This window comes from Lipotes vexillifer, unplaced genomic scaffold, assembly GCF_000442215.2.
Source record: "Lipotes vexillifer unplaced genomic scaffold, Lipotes_vexillifer_v1.1 scaffold749, whole genome shotgun sequence".
NCBI classification, from domain to species: Eukaryota; Metazoa; Chordata; class Mammalia; order Artiodactyla; family Lipotidae; genus Lipotes; species Lipotes vexillifer.
The window spans coordinates 2638598-2656849 of NW_006782834.1; the positions used below are offsets into that span (position 1 = coordinate 2638598).

The following is an 18252-nucleotide window of genomic DNA, read 5'->3' on the forward strand; positions in this document are numbered from 1 at the left end:
CAGCAGGACCCAGTCTCCAGGACAAAAGTGGCACAGGTGAACATCTGCAGGAAACATTAAGCTGCTAGAAGCAAACTTATATAGAGCAGTTAGAGTAGCTGCCAATGATTCTACACACCTGACATTATCTACGTTCCTTAATTTGAATTCCTTCTGGATCTCAAACCATTTCTGGAACAATGGCAGGGTCTCTCATACAACATTTCATAGTTGGCTCAACTGGAGCCTGCTTGTAGGGTCTACCTTCACTCAAAGCAGGGCAACTGGTGAGGCTTTATCCCAGGTTAAATTAATCTGACAAATTTTAGTTACATGATTCCTCTTTTCCTCATCACAAAAGAGTATGATTCCGCTTTTCCGGTTTGCAACTAGATTGGGGTCGCCAAGAAGCATGTACTTTCCAACAACGGTTTAAGACTCGGGATACTTTTTGAGTTATTCTTGCTATAAAGGCCCCTCCATTGTCACTCTGAATGAACACAGGTAACCCAAACCTAGGAATTATTTCTTTTAGTAGAGCTTTAACAACCTCAGGCTTTTTCAGACCAGCAAGGAAATGCTTCTACCCAGCCAGTGAAAGTGTCCACAAATACTAATAAGCACCTAAGGTTTCCAGTGGCTCTTGGCATCACAGTGAAGATCTTCTCCCAGCCCAGTACCTGGAGTCTGAACTCCTTTGATTAATGGCAGTGGCCCAGTTTTAGGATTATTTTTAGCACATGCCATGCATTTCTGTATCACCTTTTGAAGGTTCCTTTGCATGTTTGGTCCTGTAAGGAATTTCTGAATCCACTAGAGGGTGGCATCTCTCCCACAGTGGGTGCTCTGGTGTATACAACATATTACATCTTCCATAAGGCATTCAGGTACAAGGATCTTGCTATGTCTGTTATAAACCCACCCTTCCTAGAGTCAGCATCCTGAGAACGGCCAGAACTCCAATCAGAGCCCCACTCATTGGCCTTAAGTCTTCAGGAAAATACCTTGGATAGCATCTTGTCAGATCCACATCAGGGGATCAGGGTCAACATTGGGCATCTAAGGTGCTTCAGTCCTGGCTGCTAGCTCTGCTGCTTGATCTGCTAGATTATTCCCTTGAGCAGTCAGACAGTCTGATTTCTGATGTCCTGGACAGTGGACATTCATTCTTTTTTTTTTTTTTAAAGATTTTTAATTTTAATTTTATTTTTATTTATTTATTTGTGCTGTGTTGGGTCTTCGTTTCTGTGCGAGGGCTTTCTCTAGTTGTGGCAAGTGGGGGCCACTCTTCATCGCGGTGCGCGGGCCTCTCACTATCGCGGCCTCTCCCGTTGCGGAGCACAGGCTCCAGACGCGCAGGCTCAGCAGTTGTGGCTCACGGGCCCAGCTGCTCCGCGGCATGTGGGATCTTCCCAGACCAGGGCTCGAACCCATGTCCCCTGCATCGGCAGGCGGACTCCCAACCACTGCGCCACCAGGGAAGCCCCCTGGACATTCATTCTTTTGGCTCCATGACAGCTTCTAATAAGGTTAAAATTTCTTTGGCAGGTTTAATTTCCTCTTCCCTGCAGTTAACATCCTCTCCCTCTCCAAATGGCCCCAGCATGGACCACCAAGAAAGTATATCTTAGAATCACTGAAAATAGTTACTCTCTTATCTTTACCTGTATGGCGGGCTCTCATCAGGGCTATAAGTTCCACCTTTTGTGAGGACGTGGGGGAAGGGCTTCTGCTTCCAGTGTCTTTGGGATGAGTTACCACTGCACACCCAGCTTTGCATTGTTCCTGGTCCATAAAGCTGCTACCATCTGTGAACATAGCAAGGACTGGGTCCTCCAGTGGTTGGTCCATCAGGTCTAGATGGCTGGAGTAGCCCTGTGCAATTACCTGAATACAATCATGCATAGGCTCTTCAGTATTAGCTGGGAACAAAGTGGCAGGACTCAAGGTGGAGACTGCTTTCAGAGTAACATTAGGATTATCCAATAATATAGCCTGATATTTTCCTCATCTTCCTGAAGTTAACCAATATCCTCCCTTCTGTTCTAGGAGGAGAAGTGCACAGTGAAGGGTATGCACTGTGGTAGGTTGTTTTAGTGTAAATTTCTCTGCTTCTCGTAAAAGATCACAGGTACCTGCTATAGCCCAAAGACAAAGTGGCCATCCCTTAGCAACCGTATCTAACTGCTTTGAGAAATATGCAACAGGCCTCCTTATGCCGCCCAGTTTCCCAGTCAGGATTCCAAGGTTGATTCCTTGTCTCTCATGAACAAATAAGTCAAAGGGCTTTCTGATGTTATCTGGAAGACCTAAAGCCAGGGCAGTTAGCAGTTTTTCTTTGATAACCTGGAATGCCTTATGGCATTTCCCTAGTCCAGTCTTGAGGTCCACTGTCTCCTCCTTTAAGAGCTTCCTAAAGGGGTTTTGCAATGAGTCCAAAGTTGGGGATCCAAATGAGGCAGAACCCAGCCATTCCTAGGAATCCCTGCAGTTGTCTCTCGGCAGTGGGAACGGCAACCCTGACTAGAGCTTCCTCTGTCAGCGGGCAAGTCTCTCTGCACTTGTGAGAGTTCAAAACCCAAATATTTGACAGAGGGCAGAAAATGTGTGCCTTTTTCTTGGACACATTATAGCCTTATTCAACCAAAAATTCAAAGTCAAAACCGTATTCTGGTCTGAGGTGTCCTTTGTCTTACTAGCAATCGGAATGTTATCCACATACTGCATCAAGGCTCCCTCAGTTAGTTGAGGGTCCCTCAGATCTTTTGCCAGGATTTCTCCAAGTATTGTGGGGGAATTTTTTTTTTTTTTTTTTTTTTTTTTTTTGGCCATGCTGCACGTCATGCAGGATCTTAGTTCCCCGACCAGGGATCAAACCCGCACCCCCTGCAGTGGAAGCATGGAGTCTTAACCAGTGGACCGCCAGGGAAGTCCCTTCTGGGGGAATTTTTAAATCCCTGAAGAAGCATGGTACTGTTAACTTTTGTATCTAGATCTTACTATTCAAGAGCTAACGACTCTTGGGATTCAAAACTCATGGGTATACAAAAAAAAAGGGAATCCTTCAACTCTACTGCAGTAAACCAACAAAAATCTCCAGACAAAGTAGTGAGCAGAATATATGGGTTAGGGACTACTGGATGCATATCTTCTACGATTTGATTAATTGCTCTTAAGCTGTGCACAAACCGATATTCATCTGTGCCTGGTTTCTGGACCGATAAAATTGGAGTCTTATAAGGTGACGGCATGGGCGTATTAAATCATGTTCAAGGAGGGCCAGTAACAGGGGTTGAATTCCACACTTTGCCTGCTCCTTTAACGATTACTGCTTTAAGTTTGGAATTTTTGCCCCAGAGTGAAGTCTAACCTGTCTAGGCTTAGCCATCTTTGCTCTCCCTGGCCTCCCATCTGCCCATACCTCCAGACTCACTCCCTGCAGTATCTCATCCAGAATCGTTGCTAGCTGTCCTCTTTAAGGTCAGAGCAATAAAGCCTGCAGTGCGCAAGCCTGTTCTGGTGATACTTTAATACCCATTCGTCCAGGTGCAAAGGTAACCTTGGCAGTAAATTTAGTTGGCAAATCTCATCCCAGAAGGAGAATGGGGTATTCAGGCATGTATAGAAAGCTATACTTCAGATGGGTTTTCCCCATCTGGCAGTCTAGCAGCAGGAGAAAAGACTTTTTCGAGATTTCTCCAGACACCCCAGTTACTAAAACACAATCTCAGAAGAAAGTTTAGAAAGCTGGGTATTTAAAAACCAAGTGAGTGGCCCCAAATTGGTCAGAAAATCTGAACGTTGATTTCCCACCCTCATCATCACTGGGGACTCTGTAGGAGAGACATTGATGGATTTTGACAGGATTTAAAGGAAACCCTGGGCCCCATCATTCTCAGTTGGGGCATCTGGTGTGCCACTTGTTGTTTACCTTCTTCAAGAGTCTTATTTAGGATGGGACACTCCTCTCCAGTGTCACTGGAGGGGTCCCGCTATGGGGTGCTCCATTCGAGTGGAAGCTTGGGGCCGCCTGACTTTCGCTGAGTCCCTTGTGTGGGTCCTCGAATTGATCCAGCTCTTTCCTGTGTTAAGGCAGCCGCCAGCAGAATGGCCTGCCGTTTCCGTCTCTCTTGTTCCCTTTTCTCCCGAACCTGGTGTCTGCCATTAAAAAAAGGCAATTTCAACAAGTTGAGACATAGGCATCCCTAAAGCCCCTTCCAACTTTTGCAGTTTCTTCTGTATACTGGGGGTGCTCTGGCCAATAAAAGTTGTTTTGGTACCCCTCTTCGCAATGAAGAATGAAATCTTCATTTCAATCTGCAAGAATGAAATCTCAGTAACGTTCAAGTTTTGGCCTATCCCCATTTCATTTCAATCTGCAAGAATGAAATCTCAGTAACGTTCAAGTTTTGGCCTATCCCCAACATTCACATCCCAATTAGGATCCACTGTTGGTACAGCTACGCTTGCTGCAGCCCGTACCCGGTTGCCAGGGGTTTCAGTATGAAGCCAATATGCCTCGTCCCTAGCTCTATCCAGCACCATTCTAGTTGTCCAGTTCTTCTGAAATGAGGAAGGTATTTAACACATTTTGAGCATCTGCCCAGGTTGGGCTGTGAGTTGCAAAAATTGATGAAAAAAGATTTTCCATTCCCTTTGGGTTATCTCTCTAAAGTTGGCATATTCTTCTGATTAAATACATCTAAAGCTGAAAAGGGGGAGTGGACCCAGATCAGTCCCATTGGCTGCCCGGTCTCAGCATTCACACCCACAACCGGGACTTACCTTAACAGATATTGCCCCACCTGAGCTCGGGTAGCTCCCTGGCCAAACTGAGTACCCTGATCAGTACGCAGTATGAGAGGGGAAGACCGTTCCTATTTCTGGATCTAATGGGGGTGGGGAGGTAGGGGTGGGGATGAACCTGAGTCTGTGACTCAGGCGCTGGCAATGAAAGAACAGCAGCACCATCATATAAGGGTGGGGGAGGAGCAGTCGAAGCGGCGTTCGACTGAATTAGTAGCAAGTCATCCTCCTGTTCATTAGAATCAAGCAAAACAGGTTTCTTTGCCTTCCCTTCCTGTTGGACCATAATCTTACAATAACGTATCAATATTCGGATACAGTAACATAAAAGACCATACATAAATTATTTCACCTTATTTTTCTTCCCATTTACAAAATCTAGTTGCAAAACTGTAATTCAAGGATCCACTCAGACCGTTTTGCTCCAGGGTCTTAAGGATATTGTGGCCATGCAGTGTTACCAAAAAAAACCCCATAAAAACAAAAACCTTTTCCATGAATTTGTAACTGAAAGTCTCCCAATTTTGGAGAATGTTGCCTAGAGGTCTGCAAGGGGGAACTGAATTAATATTTCCCCTTTTGAAGAGGCTTTGCTTCCAGGTGGTCACAGCAGTGAAATTTTTCCAAGGGTCCTTGCTACAGTCACCAAGAAGTTGAATCCCCAATTGCCAATCCTTAGCAACTTAAGACAATCAGCCCTAGGTGGACATGGACAAAAGAAGACCAAAACAAAACCAAAAACCAGAGCCCCGGGCCTTTAACCCAGGTATGGAGGTCAGAATTGCCAAACAATCTAGGCACAGGTGCATTTCTTTAACAAGGTTACTCACCCAAAGACGTCTTCCAACGCCAAATCCCCAAAACTGTCTCCTTGCTGCAAAACTAAGCACTGAAGGTCAGCAGCACCTCACCAGGGAAACCCAGAGGATGGTCCCTGGAAAAAACGGGCAAGGGAGCTGCTTGGACTCACCCACAGGCTCTCAATACTGCAAGGGGCCAACCAACCACAGCCAAAAGGTCCATCTGGACTTACCTCCTGGCTGGTTTGCCATATTTGTTACCAAACTAGGTTCCTTTTGCCCTAGCATAGCAGCCAAAATGCTGAGACACTGAGGTTTACAGCAAAGAGAGGGTTTATTGACAAGGCAGCCAAGTGAGGAAAGGGAGAACAAATCTCAAATCTGCCTCCCTGAAGGCAAGGTGCTCAATGTATTTATAGGAGAAAGCAGCAGGGCATCTGAGGTGTAAGGAGTGTGGGGAAAGGTGATTAGAAAAAGGTGCAGTAATCATGGTCCTGGGCAGGTGTAACCGGGCTACACAGGCCTCTCCACCTTCAGACGGGCACTAATAGTACCCTAGTGCATGCCTAGTTGAAGGGTCAGTGGTCCCCTCCAGTCTTAATCAGCTCAGCTCGAACTAGATGCAGCTGATTCCAAGTTCCTGGAAAACAACTCGGGCAAGCGTCTTATTTAGGCTGTGTACTGCTTGGAGGACATTCAAGTCTTCTGTAGCAACAATTAAAACAACCTTGATTAGCGAAGGCAGGTTATAGGTGGAATGGATTTAACTAATGATTACACACAGTTTCAGAAAATTGGAGAAGCAGGGGCTCTGGAGTCAGATATCTGGATTCAGTCCTGGTGCAGTCTTAGTATCTCTGTGCCTCAATTTTCTCACCTGTACTATAAGTAAGGATGCTGTCTCATAGGGAGGTGAGGGCTAATCAATGAATTCATGCAAAACTATGAAGATGACATCTCATAGGGGTGTGAGGCCTAATCAATGAATTCCTATAAAGGGCCAAGGATAGCACCTATTTGGAAAAGGCTCAATGCATATTAAAACTATTATTCCCCTTAAGAATAAAAGTTAGGGGTGCCTCTTTTTTAAATAAATTTATTTATTTAATTTATTTATTTTTGGCTGCGTTGGGTCTTCATTGCTGTGCGGGAACTTTCTCTAGTTGCGGCGAGCGGGGGCTACTCTTCATTGTGGTGCACGGCCTTCTCATTGTCGTGACTTGTTGCAGAGCACGGGCTGTAGGCGTGCAGGCTCAGTAGTTGTGGCTCACGGGCTCTAGAGCACAGGCTCAGTAGTTGTGGCGCACGGGCTTAGTTGCTCCGCGTTATGTGGGATCTTCCCAGGCGAGGGACTGAACCCGTGTCCCCCGCATTGGCAGGTGGATTCTTAACCACTGCGCCACCAGGGAAGTCCTAGGGATGCCTCTTGAAGCAGATAACATCCTTATAAAGTTACCTGAGGATCGTAAGGGAGGGACTGATGGACTGGCCCTCGGCTGTGAGTTGGCAAGAAGACAGTTGAGGAGAGAAGGAGGTGGTTATGAGTCCACTCACATTTTGTGGACTTTCCCTCTCTACGCCCAGGGCTGGAACTGCCTAGGAAGTAATTAGCGCTTGTCCAACGTTAGAGAAGAACCTCTGTTCTGTTCTCTTCCATCTGGATCCCTGTTCAAACGTCAGTCAGTTACCGCCGAGCCACTCTGAGTGTCCGTCTTTGTTCCCGCCCACAGTCAGTCTACACCAGGACGTGGCTTTCTTGTACATCAGCCCTTAGACCTACTTGCAGAAAGTTCTTGCTCCTTGATTACACACTTGCACAGAATTCCTCTTGTGAACCAGACCTTTATCTTGATGTCCTTGTGGAACACTGTGGCCCTCAGTCTTCGCAGTGGCACTCAGGCGTCCCGGGAATGGCTGCTCTCTCCCTTTGGCTGGATGCCCCAGCTCTGCTCTGTGGCCTGAGCCCTCTCTTTCTCATGATCAGAATTCTTCCTGCTTGTATCCTCTACATTGTTGGCTTGGTCCCAGTACCATAATGACTCTGAGGCAGTGAGAGGGACCACACTCAGTCCCTTTGGCAAGAAGAGTATCTTCCCGATTAGGTCCAGGCTGAAAAGAGGTCCTCCCTTCCCCTCCCTTGTCCTTCCTCAGCAGACAAGATAGCACTTCCTGTAAACTGCCAGTAAGTGCTGTCTCTCCCACAGTAAGCATCAAGTTTTTCCCATTCCAACATTTCTCAGCCATAGGCTGCATTTCTTCTCCTTTGTTTTTGCGTCTGTGGAACAACACGAAAGTCGAGAAGGGCTCTCCTTCGTGAGAGTTGCCCTTTCCCATCCTTGTCTAAAAATCACTAGGTTCCTAGAAACAATGACCTAGGTTAGCATTTTCCAATTATCTGTGGTGGAGGACCAGGTTTCATAAATGTCTAATTTGTCACAGATCAATACTTTTGTAAAATACAATAAATGTGAATGACTAGAAAACTGAAATACAAACAAAAAATATAAGCCCAGTGATCACGTGCTTGAATGACAGCCGTATCAAATTGCTATAAAAGCTTCTAAAGGCTTACTCCTAGTTCCCTGCTGACCTTGTCACTGCCGGGACAATCCGTGGAGCCCAATGTGGGGAGCACTGACTTGATGCCAAAGTGCTGCTCAAAAAGGACCAACCGGGGCTTCCCTGGTGGCGCAGTGGTTGGGAGTCCGCCTGCCGATGCAGGGGACGCGGGTTCGTGCCCCGGTCCGGGAGGATCCCACGTGCCGCGGAGCGGCTGGGCCCGTGAGCCGTGGCCGCTGAGCCTGCGCGTCCGGAGCCTGTGCTCCGCAACGGGAGAGGCCGCAACAGTGAGAGGCCCGCGTACCGCAAAAAAAAAAAAAAAAAAAAAAAAAAAAAAAAGGACCAACCGTTTCATTGAAGCATCTGTTATCTTCTCTGGACATTTTTAGATTGTTTCCACCATGAGGTGCAAAACGAGAAAGGAGCATAAGAAACAGGCGGAGAAGGGAAAAGCCAACCAGTCGAGCTCTGCCGGGACACCCTCCCCGTGGTTTCTCCCCCAAAGCCACTCTCTCCCCACCTCGCCCCTCCGCCCCAGCACCCAGAAGGCCCACAGAGCCGGGCGCCCCTCCAGCGTCCCCTGCAGGGTCCCCCTGGACCATTGGGTGCGGCACTCCGTGGACCTGGAGCTGGAGAGGTGTCGGCAGCAAGCGGGCTTCCCAGAGATCAAGGAGAAGGAGGAACCCTTGCCCTTGGCATCCGAAGCGGACCCGGAAGCTGAGGGGCGGCGGGAGCCCACTCAGGAGGAGTGGAGGCAGGTGGGTGTGGCCGGCGCTGCTCTCTGCAGTTTGGCTGCCTTTGGGAAGGAGCAAGGATTTCAGAAAAAAACGAACAAATTCCTCCTTCCGTGTAAATTCAGTGGGTTTTTTTTCGCCCCTCTTTCTCTCCCTCCCTGGGGTTAGAACACCCCAGAAGGATATTGGTATTTGCCTAATGACTCATACTTTGGAGTTTTATAAAGGATGGGAAGATGTAGTAGGTGGGCTGTATTGTCTGAGTAAACTTGGTTTAGTGACCTAGCAGCACTGGGCTAAGAAAGTCAGCCACAATTTATTGGATGCTATTTTATATATATCTGACATCTATCAGTTGGCTGCTGTGGCTCAAGGCCAGAAGGGCTACATCGGCTGCTTCTGTCTTCCGTTTTCAGGCAACTAAAGGCTTTTCCAAAATCTTCAGAACTGCATCCCATGGCCACCCCTAGCTGCAAGGGAGAGTGCGAAAGCAAGTATTTAGCCAGGCACATTGCCATGCCAAATACCCCAGGAAGAGATCTGCTGGCTAGAAAGGAGAACGGACATTGAGTAGGCGCGCACAGCGCTTGCCGAAATAGATGACTCTGGCAGCCAAATGGGGGGCACTTCCCCAGGCCAAGACTTTGGCAGGGAGACCTGTAATCCAGGTGGGAGGTTCTGCTGCCGGTGATCTTGTGTAGCAGTGCTAATAGGACTACCTGAACTCATTGGTGGTCAACCATTTTCGACCCACGAAAAATGGCAGCTTCTTATGCCTCATTCAATAAAGAAAAGGAGAGAATTCAGAATTGCTGATGGATTGGATGGAGGGTGGGGAGAAAGAGGAGGAATCGCAGGTGACTCTGAGGCTACAAACCTCCAAGAAAGAGATGGTGAGTCTGGGTTACATTCTCCCTGAGTTATCGATCTGGACCTCAACATCGACTTAGAACTGAAACTTTAAAATGCGAGTCTCTCCTTTTGCAAAATACGCCTTTTCTCTCTAGGTGGTGGATATACTGTGGAGTGACCCCATGGCTCAGGAGGGCTGCAAGGCCAACACCATTCGAGGAGGTGGCTGTTATTTTGGGCCTAACGTGACAGAACGGTTGCTACAGAAATACAATCTGCAATTCCTGATCCGCTCGCACGAGTGCAAACCCGAGGGCTATGAGTTCTGCCACAGCCGCAAGGTGGGCAGGCCTCCGCCATCGCGCAAGAGTGGTCCGGTCCATTTTGCCCTTCCAGGACATGGATGAGCTAAGGCTCTCAGCTCTTCACTATCAGCTGTGCCTTGCAGTTGTTATCCACTTGCTATCCACTTGCCCAAAGTAACTAGGTCCTTTACAGTCATTTATCCTTGACTTTTGTAGCCTCTTTAAAACCCCAAGTTTGACTGAGGCCACCACTTACCAATACCCTGAGAGGAAAGTGAGGGGCAGATATGGTCCCATTTCATGGGTGGAAATATGGCCCAGTGTTTTCCCAGCCACATCTCTATTCTTTGTCACATTGCTTACTGTCACAGGTCTCAAACTACACTGTAGGGTAACAGGATCTCTGCACTGAGCCCCAGGCAGGCATTCAGGATTGTCTGTCTCCTCAGGAGCATAATTAACATCCTGTCTAAATCTTTGGGCATCTCCAAATCCTACAATGTTTGCTTAGCCTAATGCCCAGAAATACCAACTCTACAGGAGAATTACAGGTTTCCACGCTGAGGAAAAAAGTTTGACATCAACTAATGTAAGAAATGTTTAACAGGAATGTTAAACACTTGTATAAGTTTCTTTATTGCAGGACTTCTGAGAGCCTTTAATTTCCTATATTCATTGTAAATCTCCAAGAAGAGATACAGTGTCTAGCGTTTCCCATTGTCTTGACAAGGGAAACTTTTTTCACGGAGCATCTCAGCAGGCCCAACACTCCAAAGGAAACTCTGCTGTGAGGCTTCACACCACCTTTAATAACTGATCTGCCTGCTAGTTGTAACGGGCATCCCAGTTGATCAGACCTAGCTTACCTCTGAGTCGAACCAAATGAAGTGTTTTCTATGACCGCTGCTATTTTTGATTGGGATAAAAATGTGAAGAAAACATGTTGTGGACGTCCTATCAGAATTCAAGTTTTTATTACTTGAGTCATAACTCCTGCCCTACTAGCATTAATGATAAAAAATAAATAAATAAAATGAAACAAAAAAAGCATAGACGAGATCAAGAAGGAACAGCCACCCCTGAAATTGGGTTGGGCCCTGTAGGGTTGAGGGTGAAGTGTTCATCAGTGAACCTGAATGCTCGTCTCTTTCCTGTTTTTTCATTTAGGTGTTAACCATCTTTTCTGCCTCCAACTACTACGAAGTTGGCAGTAACAGAGGAGCCTATGTCAAACTAGGGCCGGCCTTGACCCCGCACATTGTGCAGTTTCAAGCTAACAAGGCAACCCACACGCTTACCATGAGGCAAAGGCAAGACTTTTCAATGAATGATTTTCAGAAAGACAGAATTATAGTGTTTGTGGAAACTTTGAAGTGCAAATGTCATTACATTTATCCAAATTCTAAGTCAGAGTTCAAAATTTAGCTGTGTCAGCAGTAGGACCTAGAAAAGACATTACAACAGGGCCTCTTCTTTCTCCTCCATATACTCTAAAATCTCCACCTACCCATCATTAATGGAAGGGACAAATTTGCTCCCTGCAGAAATTATTCTCCATGGGTATTGCCTTGGGTGAAATCCATATACCAGGCCACTAAATCTTTCCAGGGTCACTCTTCCTTTTTCTTTCATCCTTAAAGCGTTTGTGTTACCTGGTCAACCACAGGCAAAGGTTCTTTCACTATCTAGGGATTTAGCAGTGCACACATTTGTTAACAATGCTCCTTTCTTCCTGGGAAGAGAGCATATAATATTACTTAAATGGTTTCTGTTGAGATGATTCTGAGTTCTAATCTTAGTTGAGAGCTTACTATACACCAAGTGTTACTGTAAAGAATTTATATATTGTTTCACGATGAGCTTATAAAATACACAGCATTACTAATTTCAGTTTTATAGATGAGATCATTAAGGAACAGAGGTTAAATCAGTGGCCATTGGCCACACAGCTAGTAAGTGGTGAAAGTAAGCCTTGACCCAGACAGTCTTATTTCAGAACCCACATACTTAACAACTCTACAGTGCTGTTGCCCACTGAGAAGCTGGCCCCGGAGTATATAAGCTGCTGAAAGATACAGTTGCAGTGCTGCTGAACAAGCTTCTTTAATTATCAGCCAAACTAAATTAGAAATCACAACAAAGTCAGCATAGGGACTTCCCCGGCAGCACAGTGGTTAAGAATCCGCCTGCCAATGCAGGGGACACGGGTTCAATCCCTGGTCTGGGAAGATCCCACATGCCGTGGAGCAACTAAGCCCGTGCGCCACAACTACTGAGCCCACGCACCACAACTGCTGAAGCCCGTGCGCCTAGAGCCCGTGCTCCGCAACAAGAGAAGCCACCGCAATGAGAAGCCCGCGCACCGCAACGAAGAGTGGCCCCCCACTCGCTGCAACTAGAGAAAGTCCGTGCGCAGCAACGAAGACCCAACACAGCCAAAAATAAAATTTTCTTAAAAGTGAAATAATGTAATTTTTTTTTAAAGTCAGCATAAATCTAGTGGGAAAAGAATACAGGAATATTTAATATCTGCCTCGTATGAATGCCATAAAAGTGCATTATTTTAAATCACTCGAGTTATTAAATACTCAAGAGTTACTAAACACTCAAGTTTTACACAATCAGAGCCAGCATCACTCAAAAAGAAGTATTATGTGAAAATTTAAGCTCACCAAATGATAGTGAAACCTACTATGCTACAGAATCATCTCTGGAGCTTTATAAAAAATCATTTATTGGAGCCTCATCCCACCCCTCCCAAATTAGAATCTCCAGGGGTGGGCCCCAGGAACCTGGAATACCATGATTCCATGCCATTTAGATGTTCCCACCACAAAAGGAATCACTGTGAGGAACCCTACAAATAACATGTTTTAATACCATAATTAAAGAACACTCACCTTTTAAAAATATTCACTGATTGCATTAAAGCAAGTACAACATCCCCTAATTTATGCAGAAGTCACTTGTCTAACAATTCCAACTATTTGGACCACAATAGAGAACTAAGAAGTAAAGAGGAAAATGTCTCGGACAGCCATAATGGATGTCTCAGTGTCCATCAACTCAAGATCATGTGTTTTTCCTAGAGGAACCCTCATTCAGAATCCATTTATTTTTGGTTTAAACCCATGTCTCATGATAATAGTTTAGCCAGCCTGGAGTCCACTTGTCAAGACTGATTTCTGGCCCTACCCCTTACTAGCTATGGGACCTTGGGCTAGTTACTCACACTGTAATAGGCATAATAGTTGGACCTACCTCAGTGGGTGTTGGAGGATTAATCAGATGATCCATGCGGAGCTCAATATGAGCTGCTTGACGTAGGCACAGAGAGCCTTGTGCATCCAGGCAGCTCTCAAGGCCATTGCTATACTCCATCCCTGCATGATAACCATCAATGAGCACAGTTTACCAGAAATAGTTTAAATGCTTTTCAAACCAGTGGTTCTTAAACTTTTAGGGGGTCCCATACTTTTTTTAGCCTCTGATAAGACAACAAACTCACCAGAAAAAGCACATACGCTCACATACCCATGAAATCTGAGATGAATTTTAGGCAGCTCACACTTTTCTGAGGGTTTATGGAGACCATTATGCTAAGTACCTTAAATTTCAAGGAAGACTTTCATCAAACATGATTAAAATGGGGTTTTTTGGTTTGTGTTTTGGCCTTTTTTTACTTTTAGCACTTGAAAAGATAGGTTATCTGGTCATCATTTATAGAATGGCTGCTTCCTCAATGACATAGGACAAAGTATATATTTACCTTTTATCTCTTTTTATATTCTTGTTTATTCAACTACAGATATTTACTGAACACATTTTAGGCCAAGTACCATGCCCAGCATTACTCTGTTGACCCAGTAAGCATAAGAAAACTAACTTAGTGATACTTTGTTATTCATAAATCCTGCCTTGTGACTGTTCAATGTAATAATAAATTACAAGGAAAGCATATGATTATGGTAACAGACACCATTTGATGAGTGCTTTCTATGTGCCGGGCTTTCTTCTAAGTGCTTTACGTGAATTTACTTATTTAATCTTCACAATAATCCTGTGAGTTAGGTACCATTTTTGTCACTATTTTGCAGATGGAGAAAATGAGGTCCAGTATAATTAGATAACTTTACCACAAAGGTGGTGTTTCTCTAGAACTTCTGCTCTAACCACTGTCCTACACTGGGAAGGACAGCAGCATTCCCCAGACAGATCCTATCTGTGCACAGCAGGGCAAAGCAGGAGAGCATTGGGGAGAAAAAAGAGATGAGCTCTTTGAAGGTTGAGACATTAAGAAAGAGAGAGGAGAAACTTAGTAAAAATCCAAGACTATTTATTCTATACTAATGTTTTAAAATGTTCCTTTTCATCTCCTGTCCCAGGATTAGCAGAGTTGGGGAGTCGGCTCTGAGAGCCCTACGTGAAAAGTTATTTGCCCATTCCTCAGATCTTCTTGTTGCATTTAAGAAGCATGATAAAGATAAAACTGGTAAGACTAATCAAGTAAAATATTCATAGAGGAGGGCAGCTGGCCAAAAAACCCTCTGTTTCAGGTAATTAGCAAATAAATATTTGTTTAAATGACCAGAAGACCTTTTTGAATACGTCCTCCCTTATTCAACTTAACATCCTAGTTATCGTTCCTAAATTCATAAATTCTAAGCTTTTAGAAGAACGTGAACTTAGCTAAATATAAACAAAGCTGGTGAAAAGAAATGGGGTCCAGGGAAGGGTGACAAGGCCAGAACTAAGTCAAAAGAAACAGGGGCACAGGTTACCAGAGTGGATCCAAGACTAACAAAAGATCAAGGATTTGGTTTCTCACTGTTAAGTGCGTGCTTGTCTGTTCCTTGTTCTATTATCCAAGCTGGAAATTTTGTCTTTTCTCAACTCAGTGGAATGTCTAATGGACATTGACTACATGTAGCCCTGTTAAAAAATAGCAGTAACAGTCATAAAATCATAGCACTATCTTTTCGTACACATAGAAATAACCAATGCTATGTATACATGTGTGTGTGTCTGTGTATATGTATTGTGTGTGTGTGTGTGTGTGTGTGTGTGTGTGTGTATATATATATATATATATATATATATAGTGTTTTATGATATTATTTACAAGAGTCTTGTGTGACTTCCAGGAGTATTGCCAAATAGATTTGGCAAATAAAAACAGAATGCCTAATTACATTTGAATTATAGACAACAGTTTTTAAATATAAGTATGTCCCATGCAATATTTGGGACATACTTATAGTCTGTCTGAAAATCAGATCTACTGAGCATCCTGTATTTTAGCTGGCAACCCTACTTTCCAGCCAACTCTACCATAACCAAGAAAAACAATGACAGTACTCATTATTTCTATTATCTACCGATAGTAAGAAGAATGTCAGGATAAAAGATTTGTAGGTGATGAGTCAACAAGTTAGCTCTTTCCTATAGGTCTAATCACCCTGAGTGACTGGGCAGCAGCCGTGGAGTCTGTGTTGCATCTAGGACTGCCATGGCGGATGCTGAGGCCACAGCTGGTGAGCAGCTTGACAGATAACAAGCTGGAGTACAAGTCCTGGCTGAAAAATTTGGCCAAAGAACAATTCAGCCATGAGGTAAGGGTGTGAAAATGGTGGATGAAGGCACACTGTGGACCGTAAAGCCCCTTATGGAGAACTTTGAATCATAACCAAATACTGAGAACCCCAAAGGGAAGATAAATGGAAACAACTATTCGTTGAGTTTCTATGTGTCAGACTTTGTGTTAAGTGACCTACACATATTGCCTCAGTTCATCCTCAAAACCACCTCCAAGAGGTAGGTATAATCAGCACCAACATACCCAAGAGAACACTGCTCACAACGGTTAGATAACCTGCCTAGGATAATAGAGTTTCTAAGTTATAGAACTAGAACTCAAACCCAGGTATGACTGATTTCCTTGACATGATGCTGCTTCCCCTATTTAAAAAGGTATTTGTGGGCTTCCCTGGTGGCGCAGTGGTTGAGAGTCCGCCTGCCGATGCAGGTGACACGGGTTCGTGCCCCGGTCCGGGAAGATCCCACATGCCGCAGAGCGGCTGGGCCCGTGAGCCATGGCCACTAAGCCTGCGCGTCCGGAGCCTGTGCTGCGCAATGGGAGAGGCCACAACAGTGAGAGGCCCGCACACCACAAAAAAAACAAACAAACAAACGGTATTTGTTCGGTAAATGCTTATGTGTAATGTATGTGAGGCCTTGGGCTATGTACTTTTTTAAAAAACAGCTTTATCGCACTATAATTCCTATATCATGCAGTTCACCCATTTAAAGTGTAGAGTTCAATGGTTTTTAATATATTTGCAGATATGTGCAACCATCAACATGGTCAATTTTAGAACATTTTCATCATGAACTAGGTACTTCTTAAACCATCAGATTATTTAGTAGGCTGAAGGGGGCTGGAGTGGAGGGATCATAAAACATCTTCAGGTTCTTTCAAGAGTCTTATTGTCAGGGTTGCTTGTGTGTTAATTATCTATTAGGAGAAGCCTAAACATAAAAGATAGAAGGAAAATGAATTTTTTCTTGCAGAATATACAATCAAGTTTGCTGGAAGCACTGTATCGAAACCGATCCAACCTGGAGACCATTTTTAGGATCATAGACAGTGATCATTCAGGTAAAGGCGCTCGTTATCCTGCCACTTCTGACACAGCAAGTATTTTACCTCCCACCTTTTAGTCTCCCTGATTATTTACCTTTCTACTCAAGCGCTTTTGGAGCAAAATTAGTGGCAGTGCTTATAAATGGGCAGAAACTAGGATAGTATTTGAGCAACATGAGCTGTCCCTACGGAAGAGGGGTTGGGCAGAGAAGAATGAAGACAAACTGAATGAGAACTTCTTATAGGAAGAATTATAATAGTTGTGATATCCCTTATCCCTTCTATCAAAGTAGCCACAAAGGAATGAAGAGTGTCTAGAACAGAAAGCCTTTTGCAATCTTACTCCCAAAGTATTATTTTTCAAAATTTTAAATTTTTAAGTAATTATAGATTAGCAAGGAGTTGCCAAAAAATGTCCAGGGAGGTCCTGTTTACCCTCACCTGTTTCCTCATTGTTCCAAAGGCCTTTTCAAATATTATTACTTTTTTTGAGATACAATTCACATACCATATAATTTACCCATTTATAACGTGCAGTTCCATGCTTTTTTAGTATATTCACAAGCTTGTGTAACTATTATAGCTATCTAATTTTGGAACGTTTTCGTCACCCTAAAAAGAAACCTATACTGATTAGCAGTCACTCCCCATCCCCTGTTCCTTCTCCACCAGTCCCTGGCAACCATTAATCTGCTTTCTGTCTCTATGAATTTGCCTATTATGGACATTTCATATAAATAGACGTGTATGATACATGGCCTTTGGTGTCTGGCTTCTTTCATTTAGCATGTTTTCAAGGTTCACCCATGTTGTAGCATGTATCAGTTTATTTCTTTTTATAGCTGGATAATATTCCATTGTATGGATATATCACATTTTGTTTATCCATTCATCAGTTGATAGACATTTGGATTTTTTCCACTTTTTGGCTGTTATGAATAATGTTGTTATGAACATTCATATACAACTTTGTGTGTGAACATATGTTTTCAGTTCTCTTGGATGTATTCCCAGGAGTGCAATTGCTGGACCATATGGTAGAACGATGTTTCACTTTTGGGGGAACTGTCAAACTGTTTTTTCACAGTGGCTATACCATTTTACACTCCTACTAACATTGTAACAGGGTTCCAATTTCTCCACATTCTCACCAACACCTGTTATCCTCCATTAAAAAAATTTTTTTTTACAGCCATCCTGCTGGGTGTGAAATATCTCATTGTGGTTTTGATTTGAATTTCCTTAATAACTAATAATATTGAGCATTTTTTCATGTGCTTATTGGAACTTCGTATATCTCCTTTGAAGAAATGTCTATTCAAATCCTTTGCCCATCTTTTAATTGGGTTTTCTTTTTATTGTTGAGTTGTAAGAGTTCTTTGTATATTCTGGATATTAGGCCATTATCAGATATATGACTTGCAAATATTTTCTCTGATTTTATGGGTTATCTCTTCACTTTTTTGGTAGTGTTTTCTGATGCACAAAAGTTTTTAATTAAAAACAGTCCAATTGGGCTTCCCTGGTGGCGCAGTGGTTGGGAGTCCGCCTGCCGATGCAGGGGACGCGGGTTC

At 44.1% G+C, this 18252-nt stretch overlaps 1 protein-coding gene across 1 annotated transcript in view; it reads left to right on the forward strand.

Annotated features, from left to right (window-relative positions):
- PPEF2 (protein phosphatase with EF-hand domain 2) overlaps window positions 1–18252 on the forward strand; it is a 76907-nt gene that overhangs the window by 12312 nt on the left and 46343 nt on the right. The window contains 6 exon segments of the mRNA XM_007455442.1: window positions 8534–8902; window positions 9886–10071; window positions 11203–11345; window positions 14421–14527; window positions 15484–15647; window positions 16606–16693. Of these exon segments, the coding sequence (XP_007455504.1) occupies window positions 8534–8902; window positions 9886–10071; window positions 11203–11345; window positions 14421–14527; window positions 15484–15647; window positions 16606–16693 (1057 nt within the window).